This window comes from Oncorhynchus kisutch, linkage group LG20 (assembly GCF_002021735.2).
Source record: "Oncorhynchus kisutch isolate 150728-3 linkage group LG20, Okis_V2, whole genome shotgun sequence".
Classification (NCBI taxonomy): domain Eukaryota; kingdom Metazoa; phylum Chordata; class Actinopteri; order Salmoniformes; family Salmonidae; genus Oncorhynchus; species Oncorhynchus kisutch.
In genome coordinates, this window is record NC_034193.2 from 48,272,380 (window position 1) to 48,299,819 (window position 27,440).

General features: G+C 44.5%; 1 protein-coding gene across 25 annotated transcripts in view; it reads right to left on the bottom strand.

Moving 5' to 3' along the window:
• The window catches only part of LOC109877968 (regulating synaptic membrane exocytosis protein 1-like), an 89,496-nt gene that overhangs the window by 14,699 nt on the left and 47,357 nt on the right, over positions 1-27,440 (bottom strand). For 6 of the 25 annotated variants that reach the window (XM_031798919.1, XM_031798921.1, XM_031798931.1 and 3 more), the window contains 23 exons: positions 26,704-27,008; positions 24,518-25,533; positions 20,138-20,178; positions 19,402-19,512; positions 18,628-18,727; positions 17,905-18,028; positions 17,648-17,704; positions 17,239-17,285; positions 16,995-17,110; positions 15,520-15,650; positions 15,064-15,235; positions 14,620-14,773; positions 14,171-14,230; positions 12,987-13,140; positions 11,104-11,217; positions 10,427-10,489; positions 7,737-7,826; positions 6,427-6,504; positions 5,805-5,873; positions 3,146-3,259; positions 2,749-2,852; positions 1,855-1,958; positions 267-427 (listed from right to left, as the gene is read on the bottom strand). In XM_031798919.1, the coding sequence (XP_031654779.1) occupies positions 267-427; positions 1,855-1,958; positions 2,749-2,852; positions 3,146-3,259; positions 5,805-5,873; positions 6,427-6,504; positions 7,737-7,826; positions 10,427-10,489; positions 11,104-11,217; positions 12,987-13,140; positions 14,171-14,230; positions 14,620-14,773; positions 15,064-15,235; positions 15,520-15,650; positions 16,995-17,110; positions 17,239-17,285; positions 17,648-17,704; positions 17,905-18,028; positions 18,628-18,727; positions 19,402-19,512; positions 20,138-20,178; positions 24,518-25,533; positions 26,704-27,008 (3,485 nt within the window). Of the gene's footprint in view, positions 1-266; positions 428-1,854; positions 1,959-2,748; positions 2,853-3,145; positions 3,260-5,804; positions 5,874-6,426; positions 6,505-7,736; positions 7,827-10,426; positions 10,490-11,103; positions 11,218-12,986; positions 13,141-14,170; positions 14,231-14,619; positions 14,774-15,063; positions 15,236-15,519; positions 15,651-16,994; positions 17,111-17,238; positions 18,029-18,627; positions 18,728-19,401; positions 19,513-20,137; positions 20,179-24,517; positions 25,534-26,703; positions 27,009-27,440 lie in introns of those variants that run through there. The other 19 variants (XM_031798942.1, XM_031798924.1, XM_031798920.1 and 16 more) reach the window with 18 other exon arrangements.

Consider the following 27,440-nt stretch of genomic DNA (forward strand, 5'->3'; position numbering starts at 1 on the left):
TGTGTGTATGCAATGCAAGTATTCACAGAGAAGCACGATCATGCAAAAAGATTGAAACATGCACCCATTAGCATGCAGAAAAAAGACAGACGAAAGGAACACAGACTGATAAAAGAACGGGCATGCACGACTGACAGAAGAACAAACTCCACAATGTGCTTTTGATTTCTTCAATATCTTCAATTGGTTCTTGATGCCCAATTACCTTGTAAATGATCTTGTAAGAACATATGAAACTAAATTAAAGTGTCGAGCGGGGTACCGACCTGAGCCGCCCGCGCGGGCATTCTGATTGGATGGACATGTAGGAGGTGCTGCTGAGGCGTGAGGCACTGCTGGCGCGGGATAGGGCCGACGCGTCACTCATGTCGCTGTCTGACGAGCGGGCCGACACGTTGTCAGAGCTCCGCCGCTGATCCGCATACATCTGAAGGAGGTGAGAGAGGAGAGAGGAAGACTCCGAATATGTATTAAATGGTTCAATTATTCACTCCTATAATAGTTACTGTACATACAGTAGGTCCAATAAAATACTGGTGTCTAGCTGAGGTTTAGGTGTAGATCTGCTCCCCGACAGTGGTGGAAAAACTACCCAATTGTCATACTTGAGTAAAAGTAAAGATACCTTAATAGAAAAGGACTCAAGTAAAAGTGAAAGTCACCCAGTAAAATACTACTTGAGTAAAAGTCTAAAAGTATTTGGTTTTAATTATACTTAAGTCTCAAAAGTAAAAGTAATTGCTAAAATATACTTAAGTATTGAAAGTAAAAGTAAAAATAGAAATCATTTCAAAGACCAGAAGGCACTATGTTCTTGTTTTTTATTTACGGATAGCCAGGAGCACACTCCAACATTCAGGCATCGTTTACAAATTAAGGATTTGTGTTTTGTGAGTCCGCTAGATCAGAGGCAATAGGGATGACCAGGGATGTTCTCTTGATAAGTGCATGAACTTGACCATTTTCCCGTCCTGCTGTAACGGCTTTCTTCTATCTCCTCCTCGGACGAGGAGGTGTAGCAAGAATCGGACCAAAATGCAGCGTGGCTATTGCAATCCATGTTTATTAAATAATAAAGAAACACCAACTTACAAAAACAATAAACGGAATGTGAAAACCGAAACAGCCTACAACTGGTGCAACCTGACACAGAGGACACTAAGAACAATCACCCACGACAAACTCAAAGAATGTGGCTGCCTAAATATGGTTCCCAATCAGAGACAACGATAAACACCTGCCTCTGATTGAGAACCACTCCAGACAGCCATAGACTTTGCTAGATCACCCCACTAGCTACAATCCCAATACATACACACCAAAACACCAAGACAAAACACACCACAATATAAAAACCCCATGCCACACCCTGGCCTGACCCAATACATGAAGATAAACACAAAATACTTAGACCAGGGCGTGACACCTGCTAAGCATTCAAAATGTAACGAGTACTTTTGGGTTTCAGCGAAAATGTATAGAGTAAAAAGTAGATTATTTTCTTTAGAAATGTAGTGAAGTAAAAGTAAAAGTTGTCAAAAATATAAATAGTAAAGTAAAATACAGATACCCACCAAAACTACTTAAGTAGTACTTTCAAGTATTTTTACTTAAGTACTTTACACCCCTGCTCCTCAATACCCAAAGTGGCATCTATGTTGAAACTGACAATGAAAAATTAATCAGCATGGAAAACTCTCCAACTTTTTATATGTGGAGGACAGTGGCCATCTTGAACGACAGTTAATATATTGTAGCTCCAGGTCTAGAACTATATAACTACAACAGAGTTGTAATGTTAAGGTGGACCAGGAAATAGTGCCTGTCTTCCAGCAGAGATGCAACAGTACTGACCTCTCGTTTGGTCTTGAGGTTCGTCTCGGGGTCATGGGAGCCTGAAGGCCGGTAGGAATGTACTTTCATGTTCATCTGTCTGGCTCGCTCCTCTACTGCTAGAGCTGGGAGGAAATGACTTCATTCATGAATACAGTAATAATACAGTAAATTACACAAGAAACACACAACCTCTCAGGTGAATGACAGTGAAGGTGAACGATATAGGGTGAAGTTGTTCCTAGACGCTGATCTTGGGTCAGTTTTACATTTCCCCTACTTATGTTTAAGGTTAGGATTCGGGGAAAGGAAATCTGATCCTAGATCTGTACCTAGTTTAAACTTCACCCGGGAACAAGGTGAACAGAGGAACAGGAGGTGATTGGAGGTATTAGACAACTGTGCTGTACTCTTAGTGTCATTGCTCTATTTGGACACTAGGAGGCGCATGCTGTGCATCACTTTCATTAGATGTCATGTACGGAATACTACAGAGTGCACAGAGGGTCATAATTGTTGGGGGATATAAAGAGGGAAAAGGCAAATCACATCTACTGGATAGAAAGGGTCTAAAATCTAAAACATAATATAAAATTGGGTCAGATACAGTCATGCCATATAATTACCTTTTTCATTAGGTTTACTAGCAGAAACAGGTTTATTATCTACAGGTATATTGTCTTCATGTACATGGAGGTAGAAGAGAATGAGGAATGTGAGGAAGAATACTCAGACAAAATGGTTTTGAATGGTCGGAGTTATGATTTCATACACTCAGTTGTAGTACAAGACACATCACGACACGCACAGCCAGCCAGCCACAGACACAGACAGAGACAGAGACAGAGACAGAGACAGAGACAGAGACAGAGACACAGAAACAGACACACACACACACACTCCTTGACAACCTACCTTGCTCTACACTGCTGCTTCTGGCAGGAACCTGTGGCAGCTGTCTGCCCCTGCGACCTGACTGGGGAGTCCCCGTAGGAGGGGAGGGGCTGTGGGTGTGTGTTCTGAGAGAGAGAGAGAGACAAGAGACAGAAAAAGAGAGAAAAGGAGAAAGAGAAATGAAATACAAGTGAATGAGTTCAACTCCTCCACAGTAGGCCCATTCCAGCATATATAAAACCCAGGGTGGCTACATCCTTGACCATACACAAGAGGGAACAGATGGGATTGGTTTACTGCTCCCACAATCAATACGAGCAGCAGGACAGTGGGTATAGGGAGCTCAGAGGTCAAAACGGGACAAAGGGGTACAACAAGGGGTTGCTAAGGGGCTATATTTTAGGGCACCAGCATGCACCTGTCCTGTCGTGGTGAGTTAGGGGCAGATCCCCCCAGGGGTGTCTGGTTAAAGGGGCGCAGCGGTCCCCCTCTCCCCCTACTGCCCCTCAGTATAGAGGTGGGCTGGATACGACTGGCATCAACAGGCCACGTGGAAAGAAAAGAACAAACAAACGAAAGAAAGCTAAATGATATAAATGGTAAAGAATGTAAATCATATTCAACATAATGAAGGACCTTATGGGCCACAATGTAAATCATATTCAACATAATGAAGGACCTTATGGCCCACAATGTAAATCATATTCAACATAATGAAGGACCTTATGGCCCACAATGTAAATCATATACAACATAATGAAGGACCTTATGGCCCACAATGTAAATCATATTCAACATAATGAAGGACCTTATGGCCCACAATGTAAATCATATTCAACATAATGAAGGACCTTATGGCCCACAATGTAAATCATATTCAACATAATGAAGGACCTTATGGCCCACAATGTAAATCATATTCAACATAATGAAGGACCTTATGGGCCACAATGTAAATCATATTCAACATAATGAAGGACCTTATGGCCCACAATGTAAATCATATACAACATAATGAAGGACCTTATGGCCCACAATGTAAATCATATTCAACATAATGAAGGACCTTATGGCCCACAATGTAAATCATATTCAACATAATGAAGGACCTTATGGGCCACAATGTAAATCATATTCAACATAATGAAGGACCTTATGGGCCACAATGTAAATCATATTCAACATAATGAAGGACCTTATGGCCCACAATGTAAATCATATTCAACATAATGAAGGACCTTATGGCCCACAATGTAAATCATATACAACATAATGAAGGACCTTATGGCCCACAATGTAAATCATATTCAACATAATGAAGGACCTTATGGCCCACAATGTAAATCATATTCAACATAATGAAGGACCTTATGGGCCACAATGTAAATCATATTCAACATAATGAAGGACCTTATGGCCCACAATGTAAATCATATTCAACATAATGAAGGACCTTATGGCCCACAATGTAAATCATATTCAACATAATGAAGGACCTTATGGCCCACAATGTAAATCATATTCAACATAATGAAGGACCTTATGGCCCACAATGTAAATCATATTCAACATAATGAAGGACCTTATGGCCCACAATGTAAATCATATTCAACATAATGAAGGACCTTATGGCCCACAATGTAAATCATATTCAACATAATGAAGGACCTTATGGGCCACAATGTAAATCATATTCAACATAATGAAGGACCTTATGGGCCACAATGTAAATCATATTCAACATAATGAAGGACCTTATGGCCCACAATGTAAATCATATTCAACATAATGAAGGACCTTATGGGCCACAATGTAAATCATATTCAACATAATGAAGGACCTTATGGCCCACAATGTAAATCATATTCAACATAATGAAGGACCTTATGGCCCACAATGTAAATCATATTCAACATAATGAAGGACCTTATGGCCCACAATGTAAATCATATTCAACATAATGAAGGACCTTATGGGCCACAATGTAAATCATATTCAACATAATGAAGGACCTTATGGGCCACAATGTAAATCATATACAACATAATGAAGGACCTTATGGCCCACAATGTAAATCATATTCAACATAATGAAGGACCTTATGGCCCACAATGTAAATCATATTCAACATAATGAAGGACCTTATGGGCCACAATGTAAATCATATTCAACATAATGAAGGACCTTATGGGCCACAATGTAAATCATATTCAACATAATGAAGGACCTTATGGGCCACAATGTAAATCATATTCAACATAATGAAGGACCTTATGGGCCACAATGTAAATCATATTCAACATAATGAAGGACCTTATGGCCCACAATGTAAATCATATTCAACATAATGAAGGACCTTATGGCCCACAATGTAAATCATATTCAACATAATGAAGGACCTTATGGCCCACAATGTAAATCATATTCAACATAATGAAGGACCTTATGGCCCACAATGTAAATCATTAAAACATAATGAAGGACCTTATGGCCCACAATGTAAATCATATACAACATAATGAAGGACCTTATGGCCCACAATGTAAATCATATTCAACATAATGAAGGACCTTATGGCCCACAATGTAAATCATATTCAACATAATGAAGGACCTTATGGCCCACAATGTAAATCATATTCAACATAATGAAGGACCTTATGGCCCACAATGAACCAGAACACAATAAATGAAGGACATAACAAATCAAGACAGAACTAGGGCTATGGGTCTACTGACAGTACATCTTAACAACGCTCATTTAGAAAAGGTTTTGCTGTGCTGCTAAATTGCATTCACAACAAAGTCACAATTTGTAACAATTCAGATTGACATCAGATGTCAACACATTCTAGATTTGAAGAGCGACGATCTCCATCCAGATAGAGGACAGGGTGAATGAGGGTGTATGAGAGAGGGATGGGGTGAATGAGGGTGTATGAGAGAGGGATGGGGTGAATGAGGGTGTATGAGAGAGGGATGGGGTGAATGAGGGTGTATGAGAGAGGGATGGGGTGAATGAGGGTGTATGAGAGAGGGATGGGGTGAATGAATGAATGAAAGAAAGAATGACCTTACCTGTCAGCCTCCAGGCCTTTCTTGCTGTTACCTCTCTGACTGTCAGGTCTGCCCAGGCTCCCTGACTGCCTGTGACGTGGAGGACATGAGAAGAAGACAAAATGGAGGATGGGTAACCCAATGGAGAAACAAAACTAAAGATGGATCTTGAATGCGTGGTCGGCTGGTGTTTTATTTCAAATAAAAGACGCGATTTGGCTGAAATGATTTTGCTTCAAAACAAATGTTGATGCAACATGTTAGACGACTATGTTGCACTTCTACATTGCTTGCTACTAACTGTTCAGAACAGAAACATCACAACACCATGACAACAGAGCACGTGGAAGTCAGATGTGTAGCAGAGGAAGCAGGAAGTCAGGTGCAGGTCAGTAAGGTGAAGCAGCAAGAGGAGCAGTAACTGCAGCGTTACAACCACCCACCAGCTTACACTGTAATCTAGAACATCTAGGAAAGCTACAAAGTGCAGGGTTAGGGTTAGGGTTAGGGCAGGGCTAGCGCAAGGGTTAGGCTTATGGTTAGAGGAAAACTATAGTAGCCACGCAGTGATAAGCAAGTACAGTAGCAGGACTGCAGCTTGGGTCCTGGGAGGTAAGGGTAGGGCTAGGTCGGTACCCAGTACCTTTCTTCCTCTGGGGAGGCCTGCTCTACTAAAATCCTGGGGCCTGTGGGCTGTCTGCGGGGCAGAGAGTTGGAGCATCTGGAGGTGTGGTGGGGGGGAAGCATCCCCCAGGTGAGGAAACAGGGAGAGGGACACAGTGAGTGGAGGGAGGGCTGGGTTCATGTTAGTTTAGAACGAGATAAAAGCATTGGGATTCCCTGGCAACTAGAATGCCTCTGCTGGCCAAAACAGTCAGTGACAGTAGGTGTGAATTATTGTGCAGGTCAATGTGAAAGAGCTGTTATTGTGTAGTCACTGTGTTGCCAGCACCTCTCAATATACACTGAGGAGCTAGTGGTGAAAAATTGATAGATAGCATGCATGACAAGAATGGGTGAAGTGATATTGAATCTTTGTTGATTCAACATATTGGTATACTCTGGGAAAATAGAACACTCAAATGATTGTTTTTTTTTTACAGTATTTGAGAGAATAAAGAAATGTTCAACTACTAAAGAAGCATTGTAAACCCAGAAAAGGAAGTGCAGTAGGTTATCTCCTATAGAGGAGGATGTTGTGTGTACCTGTCTCTATCAGGAGAGTGGAGGTTGGTGTGTGTGTGTACCTGTCTCTATCAGGAGAGTGGAGGTTGGTGTGTGTGTACCTGTCTCTATCAGGAGAGTGGAGGTTGGTGTGTGTGTACCTGTCTCTATCAGGAGAGTGGAGGTTGGTGTGTGTGTACCTGTCTCTATCAGGAGAGTGGAGGATGGTGTGTGTGTACCTGTCTCTATCAGTAGAGTGGAGGTTGGTGTGTGTGTACCTGTCTCTATCAGGAGAGTGGAGGTTGGTGTGTGTGTACCTGTCTCTATCAGGAGAGTGGAGGTTGGTGTGTGTGTACCTGTCTCTATCAGGAGAGTGGAGGTTGGTGTGTGTGTGTGTACCTGTCTCTATCAGGAGAGTGGAGGTTGGTGTGTGTGTACCTGTCTCTATCAGGAGAGTGGATGCTGGTGTGTGTGTACCTGTCTTTATCAGGAGAGTGGAGGTTGGTGTGTGTGTACCTGTCTTTATCAGGAGAGTGGAGGTTGGTGTGTGTGTGCCTGTCTTTATCAGGAGAGTGGATGCTGGTGTGTGTGTACCTGTCTTTATCAGGAGAGTGGAGGTTGGTGTGTGTGTACCTGCCTCTATCAGGAGAGTGGAGGTTGGTGTGTGTGTACCTGTCTCTATCAGGAGAGTGGATGCTGGTGTGTGTGTACCTGTCTTTATCAGGAGAGTAGAGGTGGGTGTGTGTGTACCTGCCTCTATCAGGAGAGTGGATGCTGGTGTGTGTGTACCTGTCTTTATCAGGAGAGTGGAGGTTGGTGTCAGGTCTGAGGCAGGTGGTGCTGGCACTCCTCACCCGGTCCAGACTGGGCTGCAGATCACTACAGTAGCACAGAGGGAAGAGAAGAAAGGGAAAAGAGGAAGAGAGGCGGGACGGAGTGAAAGGAAGCGTGCAAGACAGAGAGAAGGAATGGTAGAGTGAGAAAAAAAAACAAAGCAAGAGAGAGAGAATCGAGGGAAATAAAGAGTCCAAGACAGAAGGAAGGAATTGCAAATAGAGGTGGGAGGGGGAAACGAGAAACAGAAAGAAAAGAAGGAACAAACATTAGATACAGAACAAACTTATAAGGGGGTTGTAAACCTCCATTCATTACAATAGCGGTCCTTTGCGGCCAAACTGTACAGTCAGTCCACCTGATGGGAAGGTTGGAGCGTTGCCATGGGAACTTGCTCTTGGTGGAAGAGGAGAGTGGACTGGGTGAGATTTGCGTGAGCAGACATACTACAGCACAAATACTCTATAACACACACACAATCTCTTTCTCTCTCCCTTCTCTCTGGGAGGGAGTCTACTACAGCCGAGGACCTTGTCATTTCTCATGTCATGGTCTTTGTTGGAGCCATGGACGACAACACAACACTGGAAAAGATGCTGTGTCCAACTGGCATCACATGCCTCACATGACACAGAGCCCCAATGTATGCTATGGGTTGCAGTGTGCCAATAAGGAATTAGTTGTTTGCTGTTTAATACAGTCAACCCTGTTGTGTGTCCTGTGGTCTTCCACAAGTTGAGGTTAAGGATGAGCATTCGATCCCTCATGAAGGTGGAGTGCAAAGGCAGGCCTGTTGGGCGGTGGGAGAGGATCACCCGTGGGGTCGGGGGTGGAGAGGTGAAGTCCGTTGGGGGTGGAAGGGCAGAGGACGAAGGGAGCGAGTAGGGCGTCTGTCCGGGGTAATGGGTTTCTTACCTAACGGTGACCTCATCAGTGAACCTGAGCACACGGTGCGTGAGGACGCTACGGGAGGCGGGACCGCCCCCTCCCTGATGCCCCCGGTGAGGCTTGCTCTTTAGGCATGCAGGGAGGGTGTTGCTACACGCGTGTGAATCCGTGGTAGATGGTATAGACGCATGCAAGAAAGGAAAGAAAACCTAGATTTGACGTGCATGCAAAGGGAATGAGAGGCCAAATAATGAACCATGATAAAGACGTACAAGGAAACCCAACAGTGACACTGAAGTCAACAAACAAACCATATAAAAACAGCAATGCAATAAATATGTCAGATGGACATCCCTGGAGCTTGAGGCAAGGAGGAGGAATATCCAGGTTTGACACCAGAATATCACATCTACTCCATCCTAATCCCCATTCTCAGTATTTCCTCTTCCCAACTACTGTGTAGTGATGGAGGATTGTCTGATGGAGGCCCAAGACATAGACGACAACAGAGGACACGGTGAAAGTAGGGATTGGGCATTGTCCAGCCGCCCATTATATGTATGGAGATGAAATGTAATGCTGATTATATAAGTCCATCTAAACAGATTTTATGTTGCACATGTCAAAGCATTATAGCATGGGGAAACCAAGCATGTAATATATCTACTGTGTATAGGACAGTACATAGGTTTATAGTATTAAAATAGACAGTGAAGTACTACTATACTACTACTGTAACAGATCTGGTCCAGGGTATTCATATTATCATCAATAATAATTTGGTGGACGCTTATATTTGTCCAATTGGAAATGTGTTTTTTGCATATCCCAACTCCCCCTGAGACACCCTCGGAGAGTGGTACCACATCGATTCAGAAAAGCTTTTTTAGGAGTCGGGGTGGGGAATCAATTACGTTGAGAGAACGTTGATACAACATCATAAGCCACAAAATGCCAACGATGAGTTGAGTTCAGGTTTTGGGGAAGAGAAAAAGGGAAAGAGAGCAGGGTTTTCTTATTCTACTCTCTTACCTGTATATGTCCTTGTTTATACCATTGACTAATAGGGGCATTTTGGGTGGTAGTGTATTGCTGGACCTAGCTACGCCCCTGTGTAGTTATTTGAGTGTAGACCGTGCATTGATTGAGAGGAGAAGAAAAACAGAAGAGGGGAAAAAACAACACAATTCTATAAATAAAACAAAAATAACATTAATCTGCTATAGATAAAATGTTCAGACAAAAATGTCATTCACCAAGAGAGATTTTCATTCTGAGTTCAACGATAGAGCTATTCTGGAATCTATGATAATCTGTTTGAAACCAACATAAACTCAATGTTTTTATGGTGTCATGGAGAGTGTGTGGTACTACGTTTGACCTCTCGGGTGAAAAAACATGTCCCTTTGTGTCTGGAACGAATTCATCGATATTCTAAAACTAGATAAAGCTGAATACATTACAAAGACGACTTTCACATTGTCCACCTTCTATGCAGGTAGACAAAAAAGCAAACATTGATGCAGCACATGGAATAGGAACACATCACATTGAACAAAAACATTGCCACGTGATACATAACATACACTCTCTATATCACAACCATAGACTGTAGTATCACTGACCGAGTTAACATGGCGCTGTTGACATTGAATGACAATGCAAAGAATGATGGGTAATACAATAGAAGAAAGATGGTGGGTAGGGACGATAACAGTAACGTCTCTGGCTTTTTGGTTGTTGTTGTTTTTGTTTACCTGTTTGTGTGCAGGCACTCGGCACTCCCGCCTCGGATAGACCTGTGCATCTCGAGGACCTCACTGTGATTGCCATGGCGATGGGTGAACCGAACAACCAGTCAAAAACAACAACGTAAGAGGATGGTCAAATCAGACAAAGCCGCTCATGAGAAATGAATGAGAAGAAATCATGAAATCATAATTTTGATTCAGTATCAATAATAAATATGATATTAACCTTTTAGTAAGAGACTTTTGCATTAGACTGTTAGTCGTATTAGTGATTATTAGTATAGAACAGTACTAATGTAGCCTGCTATTCCACTTGTCCTTGGAGTATCCGACACTTTCAACCTCAAAAATTAAAAGCTGGTGGTCAACCTCTTTGAAATAATTGGGCATAAAGGAATACTGTACTTCTACAGGTACTTCATTGCAAATGAACAACATAAGGAGGAAACCATGTCGGCATCAACTCCTATATTGAACTCAAAGCTCTACTCAAATAAGATACACCAAAGTATGTCCGTATTGTACACAAACACTGGAACTGCATAACCTGCACACACTCTCTCCCTGCCATAAGTCACCAAACTATTCTCAGATTGGCTGTAATCTTAAACTCCAGCATCTAACGTCTAACCTCCTCCCTAATAAACAAAGGCCACCAGCCACCACTGTCTGGGTGATGTTACCTGTCCTCGGAGTACTCGTAGTCCGAGTCCCCGGAGCGGTGCTCCCCGTGGGAGTCATGGTAACGAGAGGGGGAGCAGGAGTGGTGGCGGTTCTGATGGATCTCATCCAGACTCCTGATGGGGTAGGACATAGAGAGGAGTGTTACTGAGGTTTTGGTTATTGAGTGTTACTGTGATAACATTTAGCTAATAACGTTGGTTTTGTCATAGGGTGGACATAAAAGGTCATTGATTTGAGTCATAAGAGTGTGCTGAAGAGTCATCCCGGGGGTATGAATGAATGTGAATAATAGTGAAGACATGAAAACCTAGAAATAGCACATATGGAATCACGTAATAACCAAAAAAGTGTCAAACAAATCAAAATATATTTTACATTTTAGATTCTTCAAAGGAGCCACCCTTTGCCTTGATGACAGCTTTGCACACTCTTGGCATTCTCTCAACCAGCTTCATCAGGGAATGCTTTTCCAACAGTCTTGACGGAGTTCCCACATATGCTGAGCACTTGTTGGCTGCTTTTTCTTCACTCTGTGGTCCAACTCATCCCAAACCATCTCAATTGGGTTGAGGTCAGGTGATTGTGGAGGCCAGGTCATCTGATGCAGCATTCTATCACTCTCCTTCTTGGTCAAATAGCCCTTACATAGCCTGGAGGTGTGTTGGGTCATTGTCCTGTTGAGAATCAAATGACAGTCCTACTAAGCGCAAACCAGATGGGATGGCGTATAAACCACATGGTATCACTGTACAATGCTGTGGTAGCCATGCAGGTTAAGTGTGCCTTGAATTCTAAATGAATCACTGACAGTGTCACCAGCAAATCACCCCCAAACCATCACACCTCCTCCATGCTTCACGTGGGAACCAAACAAGCGGCGATCATCCGTTCACCACGTTCAAACACGGCGGTTGGAACCAAAAATCTGATATTTGGACTCATCAGACCAAATGACAGATTTCCGTCTGTCTAATGTCCATTACTAGTGTTTCTTGGCCCAAGCAAGTCCCTTCTTCTTATTGGTGTCCTTAAGTAGTGGATTCTTTGCAGCAATTCGACCATGAAGTCCTGATCCATGCAGTCTCCTCTGAACAGTTGATGTTGAGATGTTTCCGTTACTTGAACTCTGTGAAGCATTTATTTGAGCTGCAATTTCTGAGGCTGGTAACTCTAAAGAACTTATCCTCTGCAGCAGAGGTATCTCTGGGCCTTCTTTTCCTGTGGCAGTGCTCATGAGAGCCAGTTTCATCATAACGCTTGATGGTTTTTCCTGATTGAATGACCTTCATGTCTTACAGTAATGATGAACTGTCGTTTCTCTTTGCTTATTTGAGATGTTCTTGCCATAAGATGGACTTGGAATTTTACCAAATAGGGCTATTTTCTGTATACCACCCCTACCTTGTCACAACACAACTGATTGGCTCAAACGCATTTGGAAGGAAAGAAATTCCACAACATAACTTTTAACAAGGCACACCTGTTAATTTAAATGGATTCCAGGTGATTAAGCTCATTAAGCTGGTTGAGAGAATGCCAAGAGTGTGTAAAGCTGTCATCAAGGCAAAGGGTGGCTACTTTGAAGAATATTAAATGTAAAATGTATTTTGATTTGTTTAACACTTTTTTGGTTACTACATGATTCCATATGTGTTGTTTCATAGTTTTGATGTCTTCACTATTATTCTACAATGTAGAAAATAGTATAAAGAAAAACCCTTGAATGAGTAGCTGTGTCCAAACTGGAAAGAAAGAAAGAAAGAAGAATGCAGATGTGTATGGGTGTAGTCTCATCGAGAACCAGGCAGCGTGACAACAACGTGATTCCAATGTATGGCTACATAGTTTAGGTATAACTGTGTGATACAGAAACTGCAGCTACCTCTGCATGGGGACGTGTGCAGGGCGGGAGCGGGCCCTTGTTATGTCCTCACGGTGAGGGGACACAGATCTGGAGCGGTGCTGGGCCAGTCTCTGCTGCTCTGGGACAGTCAGGGTGCTGTTCCTCTCCCTCTCCCTCGAGTTACGCTCTGCACCTACACACATACGGAGGAGGAATCAGCAGTCGTAGCATGTTACCTGCTGACAAAATGTGTCAGTGTTGAGCGCCGCCACTCAACATTCACTACGCCTTCAGGTGAGCGCTTGGTTCCCCCAAAACTACAGAGCTCATGCTGGTGCTCAGCTTCTATTAATACAGTGGCCCATAGCAGCTCTAGTCTAATCAAACCCATGCCACGTGAGGGAGCTGAGAGGACAAATGATACAGACTGCAAACTGTTGCACATCAGAGTGGGATATTTTACACTGGAAGATTTTTGGTTACATTTGAAGAGTTGCATTGGATAGTTCCACCAGGTATTGAGCTTGTGTACCGGACTGTTTCTGCATTCCACTAAGTTACCCCATTGCCAGCTTGCAATGGCAACCAGGCTAAAGGCAGAAACTGACTGGCACCCAGGCTAAGTTAGCCTTGTACCCTTTTTGAAATAGCCGAGCCAGAACAGCACAGTTCGTGTTGGCCCTATGGTGTGAATCAGGCACTGGTTTATACACCGTATCCTTATCTTGTGCGGAGTCACTACTACTTCAGGCTCTACTACCAGACATGCAGGTGACAGCGTCAGTGGAATGGACAGCGACATCATGGCTCTATAGCTCCATGCACTCAGTGCTCCCAGTGGATCTGCTCTACAAGCTGCATTACTACAGTCCGGCAGAGGAGGAGAAAGGCTGTGTACAGTATAATGGCAGAACACATACCTTAATAGAATTGTAGTGATACCATAGTGTCGTTGTAGTATGCGTTGGTATTACAAAGGGCTGGTAGAAGTGCCCCTGGCTGTTTTAAATCAGAGTTAAATCCAAAGTGTGGGGTAAAACTGGGAACCAATGATGATTTTCCCCCAATGTAAAACATCTCTGAGGTTGTCAGTTGGGATCAAATGAAGTAGCCCATGGTTAGAGAGGCTGGGGTATGAGGAGTAAAGGGGTCACACCTCTCTCCTCCAGTGCTGGACTCTCACTACTTGAAGCTGGGTAACAGTAACCATGCCCCCCACCCACCTTCAGATACTACCGCTATACCTGTATCATCAAACTCTGTGTCAATGATGCGATGGGACCCTGCACAACGGTGGACAGACACGCACACACACACACACACAAGGTAGGGTTACACACACACAGTAGGGTAGAGGGTTTACACGCAGCAGGGTAGAGAGTTTACACACAGAAGGGTTGATAATTTCCATGGCAGTTGCGATCGATCTCACACACACAGGAGACAAGTTCATAGGAAGTTCATCTTGGCATACTGTAGCAGGGAGAATCTATATGCCGAGGTCAGTGTCAATACATCACACACACACGCACGCACGCACACACACACACATAATGTATATACTGTACACACATACACACAAAAACGCACGCACGCATGCATGCAAGCACACACACTCTCGCGCTCTCACGCACGCACGCACGCACACACACACACACACACACACACTTACTCTGTAGTTTCTTGCTGGGGCTGTCGTGAGAGGCGTGTCTGCGCGGGAGGTAAGGGGATGGCTGGGGCAGAGGTAGAGAGGACACGTCGTGGGTCTGGAGTTTATACCAGTGAGGGACGTCGTCCAGCAGGGCCGTCTCCAGCTCTATCAGGATCTAGGAGTGAGAGGGAAGAGAGGGAAGAAGGAGGAGGAGAGAAAGTCAGAGACATACAGAACAAGACAACGTCAGCATAGAGGACATGATGGCGTCCATCTGTGGTTCTCTGTGCGTCTTTGAGTTTGCAAGTGTGTGCGGATACGTGCAAATGAATGTGTGTGTTTTGTTTTCTGTGTATACTGTATGTTTATGAAGCGTTTCACTCTAAAACGCTACATATTCGTGTGTGTGTGTGTGTGTGTGTGTGTGTGTGTGTGTGTGTGTGTGTGTGTGTGTGTGTATCTTACCTCTCCCAGGAAGTCACTCTCCTCCTCCTGTATTCTAGGTTGGTCCCAGACAGTGATCTCCAGCATGCGTTCTCTGAAGTCCCTGCGGTGGACGTGGGAGTACAGGAACGTCTGGTTCCACTTGGGCCCAGCGCTCTTCTTTACCGTCTTGGTCCTGCGCTTGCTCTTATCACTGGGAACATGACAGGGGAGAAGGCAGAGGAATGTTAGGAGAGGGGAGACGAACCTTAGAAGGAGAGACAACGGAAGTCAGCGAGTCATGTATGTATCTGTCACATACTGTCCCCAAATAAGGGTCTGTGACTCACTATGAGGATGGTGAAATATAACAGAAAACTATCAGTTCATGTACAATGTTGAAACCCTGTACTGATAATATGCTTCAGTAATTACTGTGTGTTTACACAGGTATAAGACCAACTTCATGTTAACCCTAGTAATATGAGACCGGTTTACCTTCGGTCAGGGAGGAAGTACATCTTGACGTAGGGGTTCCTGGGTCGCCCGTCCGGTCGGGGGGGCAGGTCTATGGCTTGAAGGACGTTGACGATCAGTTGATGGCCCACTTTGTCATACCACAGCTTTACCTAGGAACAACATCATGGGATTAGATGAATGTGACTGAATGAATCCGGTTAGAGTGGATTACACAGGACATTGTGAAAAGTGCAATATAGGCCATCTATCAATCTGTCTGGTTGTTTGTTCGTAAATCTGTCCATCCATCCACACATCCATGTACCCAGCCTCCCCAGTACAGTCCATTATAGTCCAGTACCATCCCGTGTAGATCCAGTATAGTCCAGTATAGTACAGTACAGTCCGGTATAGTCCAGTACAGTCCAGTACAGTCCAGTACAGATCCAGTATAGTCCAGTACAGTCAAGTATAGTCCTGTGTAGATCCAGTATAATCCAGTACAGTCCAGTATAGTCCAGTACAGTCCAGTATAGTCCAGTGTAGATCCAGTATATTCCAGGGTAGATCCAGTATGGTCCAGTATATTCCAGTGTAGATCCAGTATAGTCCAGTACAGTCCAGTATAGTCCAGTGTAGATCCAGTATAGTCCAGTACAATCCAGCATAATCCAGTATAGTCCAGTATAGTCCAGTATAGTCCTGTGTAGATCCAGTACAGTCCAGTATAGTCCATTATAGTCAATTATAGTCCAGTGTAAGTCCAGTATAGTCCAGTATAGTCCCATGTAGATCCAGTATAGTCCAGTCCAGTCCAGTATAGTCCTGTGTAGTCCAGTACAGTCCAGTATAGATCCAGTATAGTCCAGTACAGTGCAGTGTAGATCCAGTGTAGATTCATTACAGTCCAGTACAGTCCAGTATAGTCCATTATAGTCCATTATAGTCCAGTGTAAGTCCAGTATAGTCCAGTATAGTCCCATGTAGATCCAGTATAGTCCAGTCCAGTCCAGTATAGTCCTGTGTAGTCCAGTACAGTGCAGTGTAGATCCAGTGTAGATTCATTACAGTCCAGTACAGTCCAGTACAGTCCAGTGTAGATCCAGTACAGTCCAGTATAGTCCAGTGTAGATCCAGTACAGTCCAGTGTAGTCCAGTGTAGATCCAGTAATAGTCCAGTACAGTCCAGTAATTGTCCAGTATAGTCCAGTACAGTCCAGTACAGTCCAGTAATTGTCCAGTATAGTCCAGTATAGTCCATTATAGTCCAGAACAGTCCAGTAATTGTCCAGTATAGTCCATTATAGTCCAGTAATTGTCCAATATAGTCCAGTATAGTCCATTACAGTCCAGTACAGTCCAGTAATTGTCCAGTATAGTCCAGTATAGTCCAGTATAGTCCAGTATAGTCCATTACAGTCCAGTACAGTCCAGTAATTGTCCAGTATAGTCCAGTATAGTCCAGTATAGTCCAGTATAGTCCAGTGTAGTTCCAGCATATATCCAGTACTCACAGAGAGCTGTCCAGGCAGGATGACGGGGAGGGCTCTGAGGGTAGCAGGGCTGGTGGGGGACATGACCGATATGGAGGGGCGCTCCATCTTCTGAGACTCAAAGGAACTGGAGCCTGCTGCCAGGGAAAAGAACCAGGATGTGAAAGACTCAAACAACTCGGTGGGTAGAGAGTACTGTATATTAACACCAATTAACTATGTCGTATTGTTCCTCAAGGAAAACCAAAGCTTTGTTGACACTTACTCGATTCTAAAGGAGGATGTGATGTTTCTGGAATTCTTGGTATGTCTCTGTAAGATGGGAGGAAGATTACATCAAACCTCTGCACAGACCTATGCAATAGCCACTGACCAACAGCCATCACCAATCCCCATTTGATACAGAGTGCCAGCACATACAATACCTCAATTGTATGTTTGTTTGTATCGAAAAGGAAAAACACAGACAAGTACACAAACTGGGTGTTGGGTTAGAGAACGGTAGTTCATACCCACACAGGGGAGAGACGTATGGGTTGAGAGAAGAGAGGTAACTTGCCTTATAAGGGTTTCTCTAAGGTCTAGGATGTTAGGGGTTACATCGGGGTTAGGCCTCAGGGAAGGACTACCGTACGACATAGGGGTTACTATGTCCACATTAAGTATGTACTTACTGATACACTCTATACACCTTTCTCAAGAAGTTATTGGAAATGATGCGGTGGATAGATCTTTTAGGTAAAGAAGACAATGGCCGTCAACATTTCACTTCAAAATTAGAAATAGTCAGAAAAGGGCACATAAAAGACGCAATATAGTATAAGAGTCCAAATTGGCCACACAGTGCAAAATAGTCACACAATAGTTGTAGTGTATCGCACAACGATTCCAAAATGGGAATTTAGCATTTCACACAGGAAGTCAGTCTTACCCAATAGGCCTTGAGACAACTATTTCCACTTGAGGCTCCGCCTTGGATTCCAGAATGATGTTGTACACTTCCTTCTTGGTTGCTCCCGGCAACGACTTCCCATTCCACTGCAGTACCTCATCACCTAGAAAACAGGAAACAAGATGGCCAACATTAAAACAGCTGATTCATGGGTAAGCATGGAGCCTAGGTTAGAGATAACAAAGATTAAGACAATATAATAATTCCATGCAGAAGTGTTAGAAAAATAAGAAAGAAATCATTGGACCAGCGCCGGAGTGAAAATGACTAGAAGTGAATGTTACCAGGTACAGAAAGTTCACCATCAAAGTGGAAAATAAACACAATCGTAGTGTACTCCGCAAACTAAAGCAGAATAGTTTAACTGTCATTCTATTCATTTAAATGTTCTTCAAATGATCTACAGCCACTTTATTGCTTGATGTCCCGACCACTGGTAACGTTTTCAAAACTAATTCTGTAGAATCAGCAACAGCGCTGGTCAAATGAATGTGTTTGTTTTCTAACGCTGGCGCATGGAATTATTACGTTGTCTTAATTAACCTCTATTTTTTCAACCTCTGTTCACAACACCAACGGTGTTCCGGTAGAAATGGTAGATTTTCGCAGCTCAAAAAGAACACACAGACAATCTCACAGAGCTCCCAGACCGACGACACCAGATAACCCTGAAGGTCTGAACATTGTTTCCACACTGCTTACCAGCTCGTAGGTGGCCGACAATGTCCGCCAGACTTCCTTTCTTGACTTTGGTGATGAAGGCCCCCAGTCTCCCTGTCTCTGTCATCTTCCCACCCACAACCTAGAAGGGGAACAGAACACGGGCAGTTCAGACACAAGACCAAGAGCTCAGTACATAGATATAACAGTGTAATTAAAACACTGCCCCTTGTGTTCAGTGCCAGTATCACCGAATATCCTGGGAAGGTACAAGGTCAGTATGAAGGTATGACAATCTGGATACCGTCCCAGCCGAGTACAAATCTGGATACCGTCCCATGCCAATGAACCCATAGGTTCCTTTATTATATACTCCTGTGGATAGTACACTAGCATCACTTACATTTCAGTCATTAAGCAGACTCTTATCCAGATCAACTTACAGGAGCAATTAGGGTTAAGTGCCTTGCAGCCAGGGCACATCAACAGATTTTTTTCACACACCTAGTTGGTTTGGGGATTCAAGCCAGCAACCTTCCGGTTACTGGCCCAACGCTCTTAACCGCGAGGCTAGCTAATGTGGAGGTCAGACGTTTGAGACCCGGGTGGCCTCGGTACACGGGGATACACAGTGGTTAGTGTGGTAGTTTTCCCAGACTTCCTTTATCATACACATCCTTTGACAATACACCGTCACACATCTGAGCCTGGGTGCTCTGATGTCCTGCACCCAACGGTCTCAGTACACAATACACAGCGGTTAATGTGGTAACACTGTAGTGATTGAAAGGGATGCCGCTAGTGATTCCCTCTTACCTTTAACCCTAGTAAGGAGCCTGCCTCGCGGGGCACGGCCGACCTTTTGCTCAGAGTGATGCGTCCGATTAAGTGGTCGCCCTCCTTGGACGGCTGCCATGTCACTGGATGCTGTAGAGGGGGAGATTTAATTCCATCAGACAGAGAGAGAGGCAAAGAGGGAGAGACGGAGAGGGGGGTGTGGTAGAGAGGGGATATAGGTAGCGACAGAGAGGGAGAGGAGCGAGGGTAAGAAAGGTAAAACAAGTTAGGGAGAGAAAGAGAAAGACAGAGAGTCTCTTCCCTTGTGAGGACAACTCTCCCACCCAGGCCAACTAGGAGGGACATGCCCATCCACAACAAACAGATACTATATCAATTTACACTCCAAGCAATTATGTCTTGGACTGTTTATAACGTTGTAAGAATCTATATTTAGTAATGAATGGTGGGTAGAGTACGCCCACACACTTACTCAGACACTGCGGGGAATGAAACTAATAGGGCAGAATGTGTGTGTGTGTGTGTGTGTGTGTGTGTGTGTGTGTGTGTGTGTGTGTGTGTGTGTGTGTGTGTGTGTGTGTGTGTGTGTGTGTGTGTGTGTGTGTGTGTGTGTGTGTGTGTGTGTGTGTGTGTGTGTGTGTGTGCATGCATGTGTGTGTCTGCGTGTGCCTGTGTGTGCGTGTCCTAGGGTGGTGAGTCTGAGTTGAGTCAGCTTAAGGAAAACCTAAATCTGTCACTTTCTCCTGAAACTTACATGCCACATAGCAGGATCCAGAGGATGGCAGTCCCAATCACCTAGAGAGAGAGAGAGAGAGAGAGAGAGAGAGAGAGAGAGAGAGAGAGAGAGAGAGAGAGAGAGAGAGAGGATAAACAGAAAGAGTGAAATGGACTCTATATGCAGAATTCTGGAAAGAATGATGTCCGTGTACAAAGTAAAACACCAAATAATGTATTCAGAGCAGAATTAGGCCGATACACGCTAATTATCCAAATTCAGAAAAGAACCACAACAATCTAAATGGAAGTGATTCCCAAACCTTCCATAACAAAGCCATCACCTACAGAAAAATGAACCTGGAGAAGAGCCCTGGGGCTTTGTTCACAAACACAAACAGACCCCACAGAGCCCCAGGACAGAAACACAATTAGACCCAACCAAATCATGAGAAAACAAAAAGAGAATTATTACACATTGGAAAGAATTTACAAAAAAACTGAGCAAACTAGAATGCTACTTGGCCCAGACTCAGTGAGCATAGCCTTGCTATTGAGAAATGCTGCCGAAGGCAGATCTGGCTCTCTAGAGAAGACAGGCTATGTGCACACTGCCCACAAGATTAGGTGGAAGCTGCACTTCCTAACCTCCTAAGCCAAATGTATGACCATATAAGAGACATCCCTCAGATTTCACAGACCCACAAAGAATTTGAAAACAAATCCAATTTTGATCAATTCCCATATCTATTGGGTGAAATACCAATGTGCCATCACAGCAGCAAGATTTGTGACCTGTTGCCACAAGAAAAGGGCAACCAGTTAAGAACAAACAAACTATATTTATGTTTATTTATTTTCCCTTTTGTACTTTAACTATTTGCACATCGTTACAACACGGTATATGGACATAATATGACATTTGAAATGTCTTGATTCTTTTTGAACTTTTGTAGGTGAAATGTTTACTGTACATTTTTTATATTGTTTATTTCACATTTGTTTATTATCTATTTCACTTGCTTTGGCAATGTAAACAGCGAGAGAGACAGACAGATAAGATAAAATGGTAAGAGAGAGAGAGAGAGAGAGAGAGAGAGAGAGAGAGAGAGAGAGAGAGAGAGAGAGAGAGGGAGAGAGAGAGAGGGAGAGAGAGAGAGAGAGAAAGAGAGAGAGAGAGAGAGGGAGAGAGAGAGAGAGAGAGAGAGAGAGACAGACAGACAGATAAGATAAAATGGTAAGAGAGAGAGAGAGAGAGAGAGAGAGAGAGAGAGAGAGAGAGAGAGAGAGAGAGAGAGAGAGAGGGAGAGAGAGAGAGGGAGAGAGAGAGAGAAAGAGAGAGAGAGAGAGAGGGAGAGAGAGAGAGAGAGAGAGAGAGAGACAGAGAGAGAGAGAGAGGGAGAGAGAAAGAGAGAGAGAGAGAGGGAGAGAGAGAGAGAGAGAGAGAGAGAGAGAGAGAGAGAGAGAGAGAGGTTCAAGCTAAAACGAGAAAGTCTGTTCCAGTCTCCGTCAGACTGTCAACTCAACTCAAGTCAACTCAGTCCAACACACCAGGAGACACGGGGACAACTGGGACCTTGTCTGTCTGTCTCCCAACTCTCATTACCAGCCCTACTGACAGATGGTGGCGAGACAGAGAGACTGGAGAATGGCCACACTTCAGTCCAGACCAGCTCTACCCATTGACCCAGTCCCATACGTCCTCCAAAGCCTCATACCTCCTTCAAGGCCTCATCCACCCGTTTAAGTCTGCAATAGAATGGCAGGATGAAATTAGATGGGCACGTTGGTGTGCAACTTTAGAAACAGGGACAAGTCCCTGAACCTACAGGTCCACAGCCAGCTTGGACACTGATCAGAGACTTGTGTATGCAGAGACAAGGGAAAGTAAGTGGTCAGGAGAGGAGGGAGGAAGTAGGGGTTAAAGTTGAGGGGTGCAACTCAACTGTTTGCTGATTCGGAAGTGAGATCTAAAAAAAATGTGAAGCGCAATCTGAAATGTGAAAGTGCAATGGGGGAACTACTTCGAAACGTTCCTGCTGACTCCTCGATTCAGAGTGCTGACTGTTCCCTTTTCTGTTTTTAGCAGATGAATATTGGACATCAGATCACACGATCTGGAGCACTTCTTTTCTGGGTGCGAAACTAACAGGCTAATAATAATTGCCGATGAGGAATGTTTAGCTATTCAAAGTCAACGTCTCCTGTATGTACCTATAAAAACTCAGGTCAAATGGCCACAGTTACAAAAACATAGAGAATCTGGAGACGATCCCCTCTCATCATGAATCTATTTCTATTAACAGGGATAAATCTGGTCAATGTCAGAGCCTGATCCAGGTTCAGATTTAACTTGATCCTGACCCTGTGGTAAGGTCATATATCAATGCTGCAGGTTTTACACTAATCTGACAGGAATTAACAACCCTTCTGTGAATAATGTATTTATGAAGTATGTGATCCATAACAACGTATCACAGTGTTATTATATGCATTATACTGTATATTATAGTGCTCTATTCAATTCTGTGATTTAACCTGAAGGAGGTCATCAGGCGGTCATCAGGAGGGCATCACAGATGGATAGGCCTACACACACAAACACACACGGTCTAAAAACACACTGAAGAATTAGCATCAACACTAAAACGAACCTTAGGTCTGATCCCCCCTGTCATTTCCTCCATACTATATTATCTTCCACTACTTGACACCTTTAAGGAAGCCAACCAATCAGACTGGCTGAATCACCACTCCTTCCTTTAACTGTAAACAGTAAACTCTTAGCTCCTAAAACAATCCCAAAATACACTCTTAGCTACTAAATCAATCCCAAAATACACTCTTAGCTCCTAAATCAATCCCAAATGCATTTTTTAACTTCATAAAGGTGTCCTCCTTGCACTTTTATAAAGGCCCTAGTTAATTTAGCAAAATATAGCCCTGCCTCGGAAGCGTATACAAACTGCTAACCTCCCAACAAGATATTAGACGACATGGCATTAACTTTTTACTATCTCATTTGACTGGTTTGATTGCAACAGTAAAGCTGTCTCGCAGGTGTATTAAATAGCATGTAAAGTAGGTTTGGGGTGTATCTGTACCCTCGCTTACAATTTGGAGCAGTTCAAGTGTTTCACTGTAAATGAAAAAAAAAAAAACATGCAACAACCCGGAAGTTGACCGAACTGTCTCGTTGTGAGGTTTTAGATTAACCCACCACATATCCATCTACACCATCAATCCTTTATCCCAAAAAGAACAGAAGGAATCCGTATTAACTGGACGTGCGTTGTCCTCGTGAACCCAGGCTTGTTCACGGCTGAGTTACACTTCACATAGCTACATTTAGCCTTTAGCCTGGTCCCGTCTCTGAATTTGTTCACCGCGGACAACATCAAATGTAAATCCCATGCTGGATTGGGACTGGCGTACTCCTGAAGTAAACACGGCTAAACACTTGCTAGCTACGACAGCTAACGTTCTAACTATTTCTCCCGCCTGTCGCCCCGATTAAACACCCTATTCCCATGTGTTAACCTAATCTGGTCATCTACTTTGGGATTGGGATTGGCCTGGAGCGACCAGTGGTGGAGGTTAGTGGTGAGTGAGATGAGTACACATCCTCCCTTGACACGCTAACCGCTAAAATAGCATAGTTTAATTTAGTCAAGAAGAGTGAATTGCAAAGCTGTTGCAGGCCGGCGTGAGCAAACGAGAGGCCAAAACTGAACATGCGGCCGGCCACAATGGTGACACCCAAACTCGATTATATCCTATCCGTTAACGGCAGGATGCAGCCGGTGTTTGGCGGGGAAGCTTTACGTAGCGTCAGCCGCACTAGCCACTGACCTAATTCTGCCAAATCTGCTGGCCTAAATCACAGGACGTTTCTTAAATAAAAGAGAGCTGTCCTGTCCTGTTCCAGGATGGGAAGCAATAGGGTTTGGCTTCAGTGGTGTAGGTGAATGACAGTGTTGTAGAGAATCAAGGCAATAGCACATTATAGGCAGGGAGATACAATCCCCGTAAACTTTGACATTTACATTTAAATTCTTTATTTTGATGGAAACCTAGAGCAAAGAGATTTTGATAATAACAAAAAAAATAAGAAAGAATATTGCATTAGTAGCGACACCCGACAGATGACCATAAAACCATAAAACTATCAATTCTAACGAAAGTTTGATCATTCCACCAATGTCGAAATCTCGAAACACAAAACCAGCTAATATAGATGATTCGATCTGATAGAAAACTGAAGAATCAGACCTTTCTCGCTGACACTCTCCATACAGGTAGCCATAACACCAACTCAACCCAGATTTGATCATTCTTCCAATGTTAAAATATCTGAATGCATTAACAATCATATTGACATGAGAACAGCTAACAGAGAGAGAGAGAGCAGTAATCTGACCTTTCTCACTGACGCTCTCCATGTCCACGTCCTCACAGCTGGTGTACTCGGGCGTGGAGGCGCCCTCCTCCTCTGAGCTGCTGATAGACATCTGCCTCTTGTTGACGCCCCGTTTGCTCTTGTAGGGCCTGGGTGGGGGCGGCCGCAGCGACTCCGACTGGTCCGAGCTCTGGGAGTCCTTCCGCAGCAGGCTGTCCCCGGGCTTCTCCCTCCTAGCCTTGTGCATCATGGCTGCCTGGGAGTTGGGGTCCAGCTGGCTGGGGTGGGGTCCCTTAGGGGGGTCCCAGCCTGCTGGAGGGGGGGGTCCTTGGTGGGGGTGAGGAGCACCAGGATTGGGGCCCGTTCGTGAGCCACCACCAGATGGTTGAAGGGGTCCGTGGTTCTGGTTCTGTTTGAGGAGGGGGGAGCCTCCCTGGGGTCCCTTCCCCATTCCGCCACCCCCACCACCCCCCACGGTCCTGTCCATGGAGTAGGCGCGGTGGTTCTCCAAGGATGCCTTGCGATCCGGTTCTCCACCACCCCCACCACCGCCCCTCCGGAGACGATTCTCAGGCACATCGCCCATGTTCCCTCCCCCTCCTCCCCCGCCCTCCAGCCCCACCTCATTGATGGCGTTGTTGCTGTGGCGCCGCTCGTGGCGCACCTTCGACACCTTGGCGTGCATGCGCATCTCCTGCTCCTCCTTCTGCGGCTTGACCGGGTAGCGCGCCAGGTTGGGGTCGCTGCGGTAACGCGCCTGGAACTCCTCCTCCTGGCGCCGCTTGCGCTCCAGCTCATCCTCCTCCGGGGGGCGTCTCAGGAGGTCGGGGCGATTTCCTTGGTCGCCGCCGCCAGGGTAGTCATGGGAGCGGACCTTCTCCAGGTGCCGGCCGTCCCGCCAGTCTGTGTCCCCAGGACCACAGAACTCCTCCTGGGAGGCCACGGTCTGAAGCTTCCCTGGGGGTCCCCGGCCTCCTCTACCACGACCAGGACCACCGGGCTTACCGTTCTGCTCATGGAGGGACAGAGGTCTTTTCCTGAAGAGAAGGGTGACCATAATGGACTTTGATATAACATTACACACTTGTTGTTTTGTTAACATAACACCATGTTGTAACAAAATAAATAAGCCTACTCAGATATACGGACAAATAATGGTCAGTACCAGTTATTACTGGTTGAATGAAAACAATGATGATAAAGACAGGGAAATCATTCCAAATGGAGGAATATGTACAGAACTAAAATGAGATTCTATTTCCATGGGAAAATATTCCTACTGATGGTTACCCTGGGTATGGATCATCCAACAACAATGTGGAAGAGGGCCAGCATTTTGAGTGACGCATTCAGGCCGGACCGAAATGGACTCACCCATTAGACGCAAAACAAAATACATTAATCATGGACCTTTCAAGAATAAAACATGCAACCCAGCTTCTGCTTTGGCTATAAGCTTAGACAGCACTATTTATTTTTTTGATCCAGTGGGGATTAAATAATCAAGTGCTGCAACACACACCGAAAATGGGTCACTCCCAACATCAGAGGATTTGAGTTCCTGTCAAACGCGGAAAGAAATATGACCAAAGTATGTCCAATGTTGAACGAGACAAATGAGGCTGCATGTGTAAACTGACGGTGTCAACGAGACCCTGTTAGACAAAACAGATGCTGCATTAGCCTAATTCATCCAATCGCAACCAAGGCAAACATATTAAAGAGGACTGACTTGTACACGGCTCAAAATGTACAACAATAAAAGGAAAACGATATAAAAGCGACCATATCATCTAAAAGAGGCCCAGGTCAAGATACTCAATACCTAGACTGATACAGTCTCAAAATGTTTAGCATGTCAGCAATCAAGTTTTCAAAAGAGAGGACTTTCAAAAAGCTAATTCTACCTTGCCACATCATCATGATGACGCAAAATGCATCTTAGGAAGTAAAAACCAAATACCAAAAGATTATTCCTTCAAGCGTCTACAATCAAAGGGATTAAGGGGAGGTGATAATAGTAGAATGGATGAGAGAAAATCTTGTACAAAGTGGCATTTACAACAATACTAAGTACTATCAGCAATCAAAACAGGCCCCTAGATAACCAATACAGTGACTCTGGTTTGAGAGGTGAAAGCAGGGTTTGTGAGTGGACAGGTGAAAGTGTTTGAGGGATTAGAGCGTTGGTGTCCACGATGTCCTACTTGTCTCGTGATGGTTCGCTCCGAGCGCGTGACGCCGGCATGGTGTCCAATGCTCCCTTGGCCTGGACCGTTGGCGGCTGATGCGTTCCGTCGGGCACCGCCCCTGCGTTACCGCTGGAAGGGGGCGGGGCCTGGGACCTGGAGCGGAGTAGCTTCCTGTCCCCCCGTTGGTTGTCACCCCCCGTGGGCGGGGCGTTCAGGCCGCCATCCAGGCTCATCTGCCTCGCCCCCGGCCCTGAAAACCATTCTCCCGATTTGGTGAGGATCTCCTGTTGCTTACGGCACAGGTTGCATACCCACATTACCTACAGGGGTGAAGGAGGAGAGGAGGAGGTTAGATATTATAAACATGTACAGTATGCAGTAGTAGCCTGTATCTATAGAGAGAAAGAGAGCATGGTCAATTCCATTTCCGATTCCTATTTTCACAATTGAAAAGCAAACCCTGAATTGACTGAATTGAAATGGAATTGACCCTAACATTGTCCCTTAGACAGAGAATGTATAATACTATGCGATACCTCAATACTTCAGTCATCTAATTCTATTTCTATGAGGTGAGCATCAGAAGACTCGTGGGGTTGCAGATGTTGTCATACATCCATTGCAGTCCACTTTTTAAGGAACTGTCATCTCTAGTCCATGTGTCTCTTTCTGTCTTTCTTTCTCTCTCTCGGAGGACCTGAGCCCTAGGACCATGCCTCAGGACTACCTGACATGATAACTCCTTGCTGTCC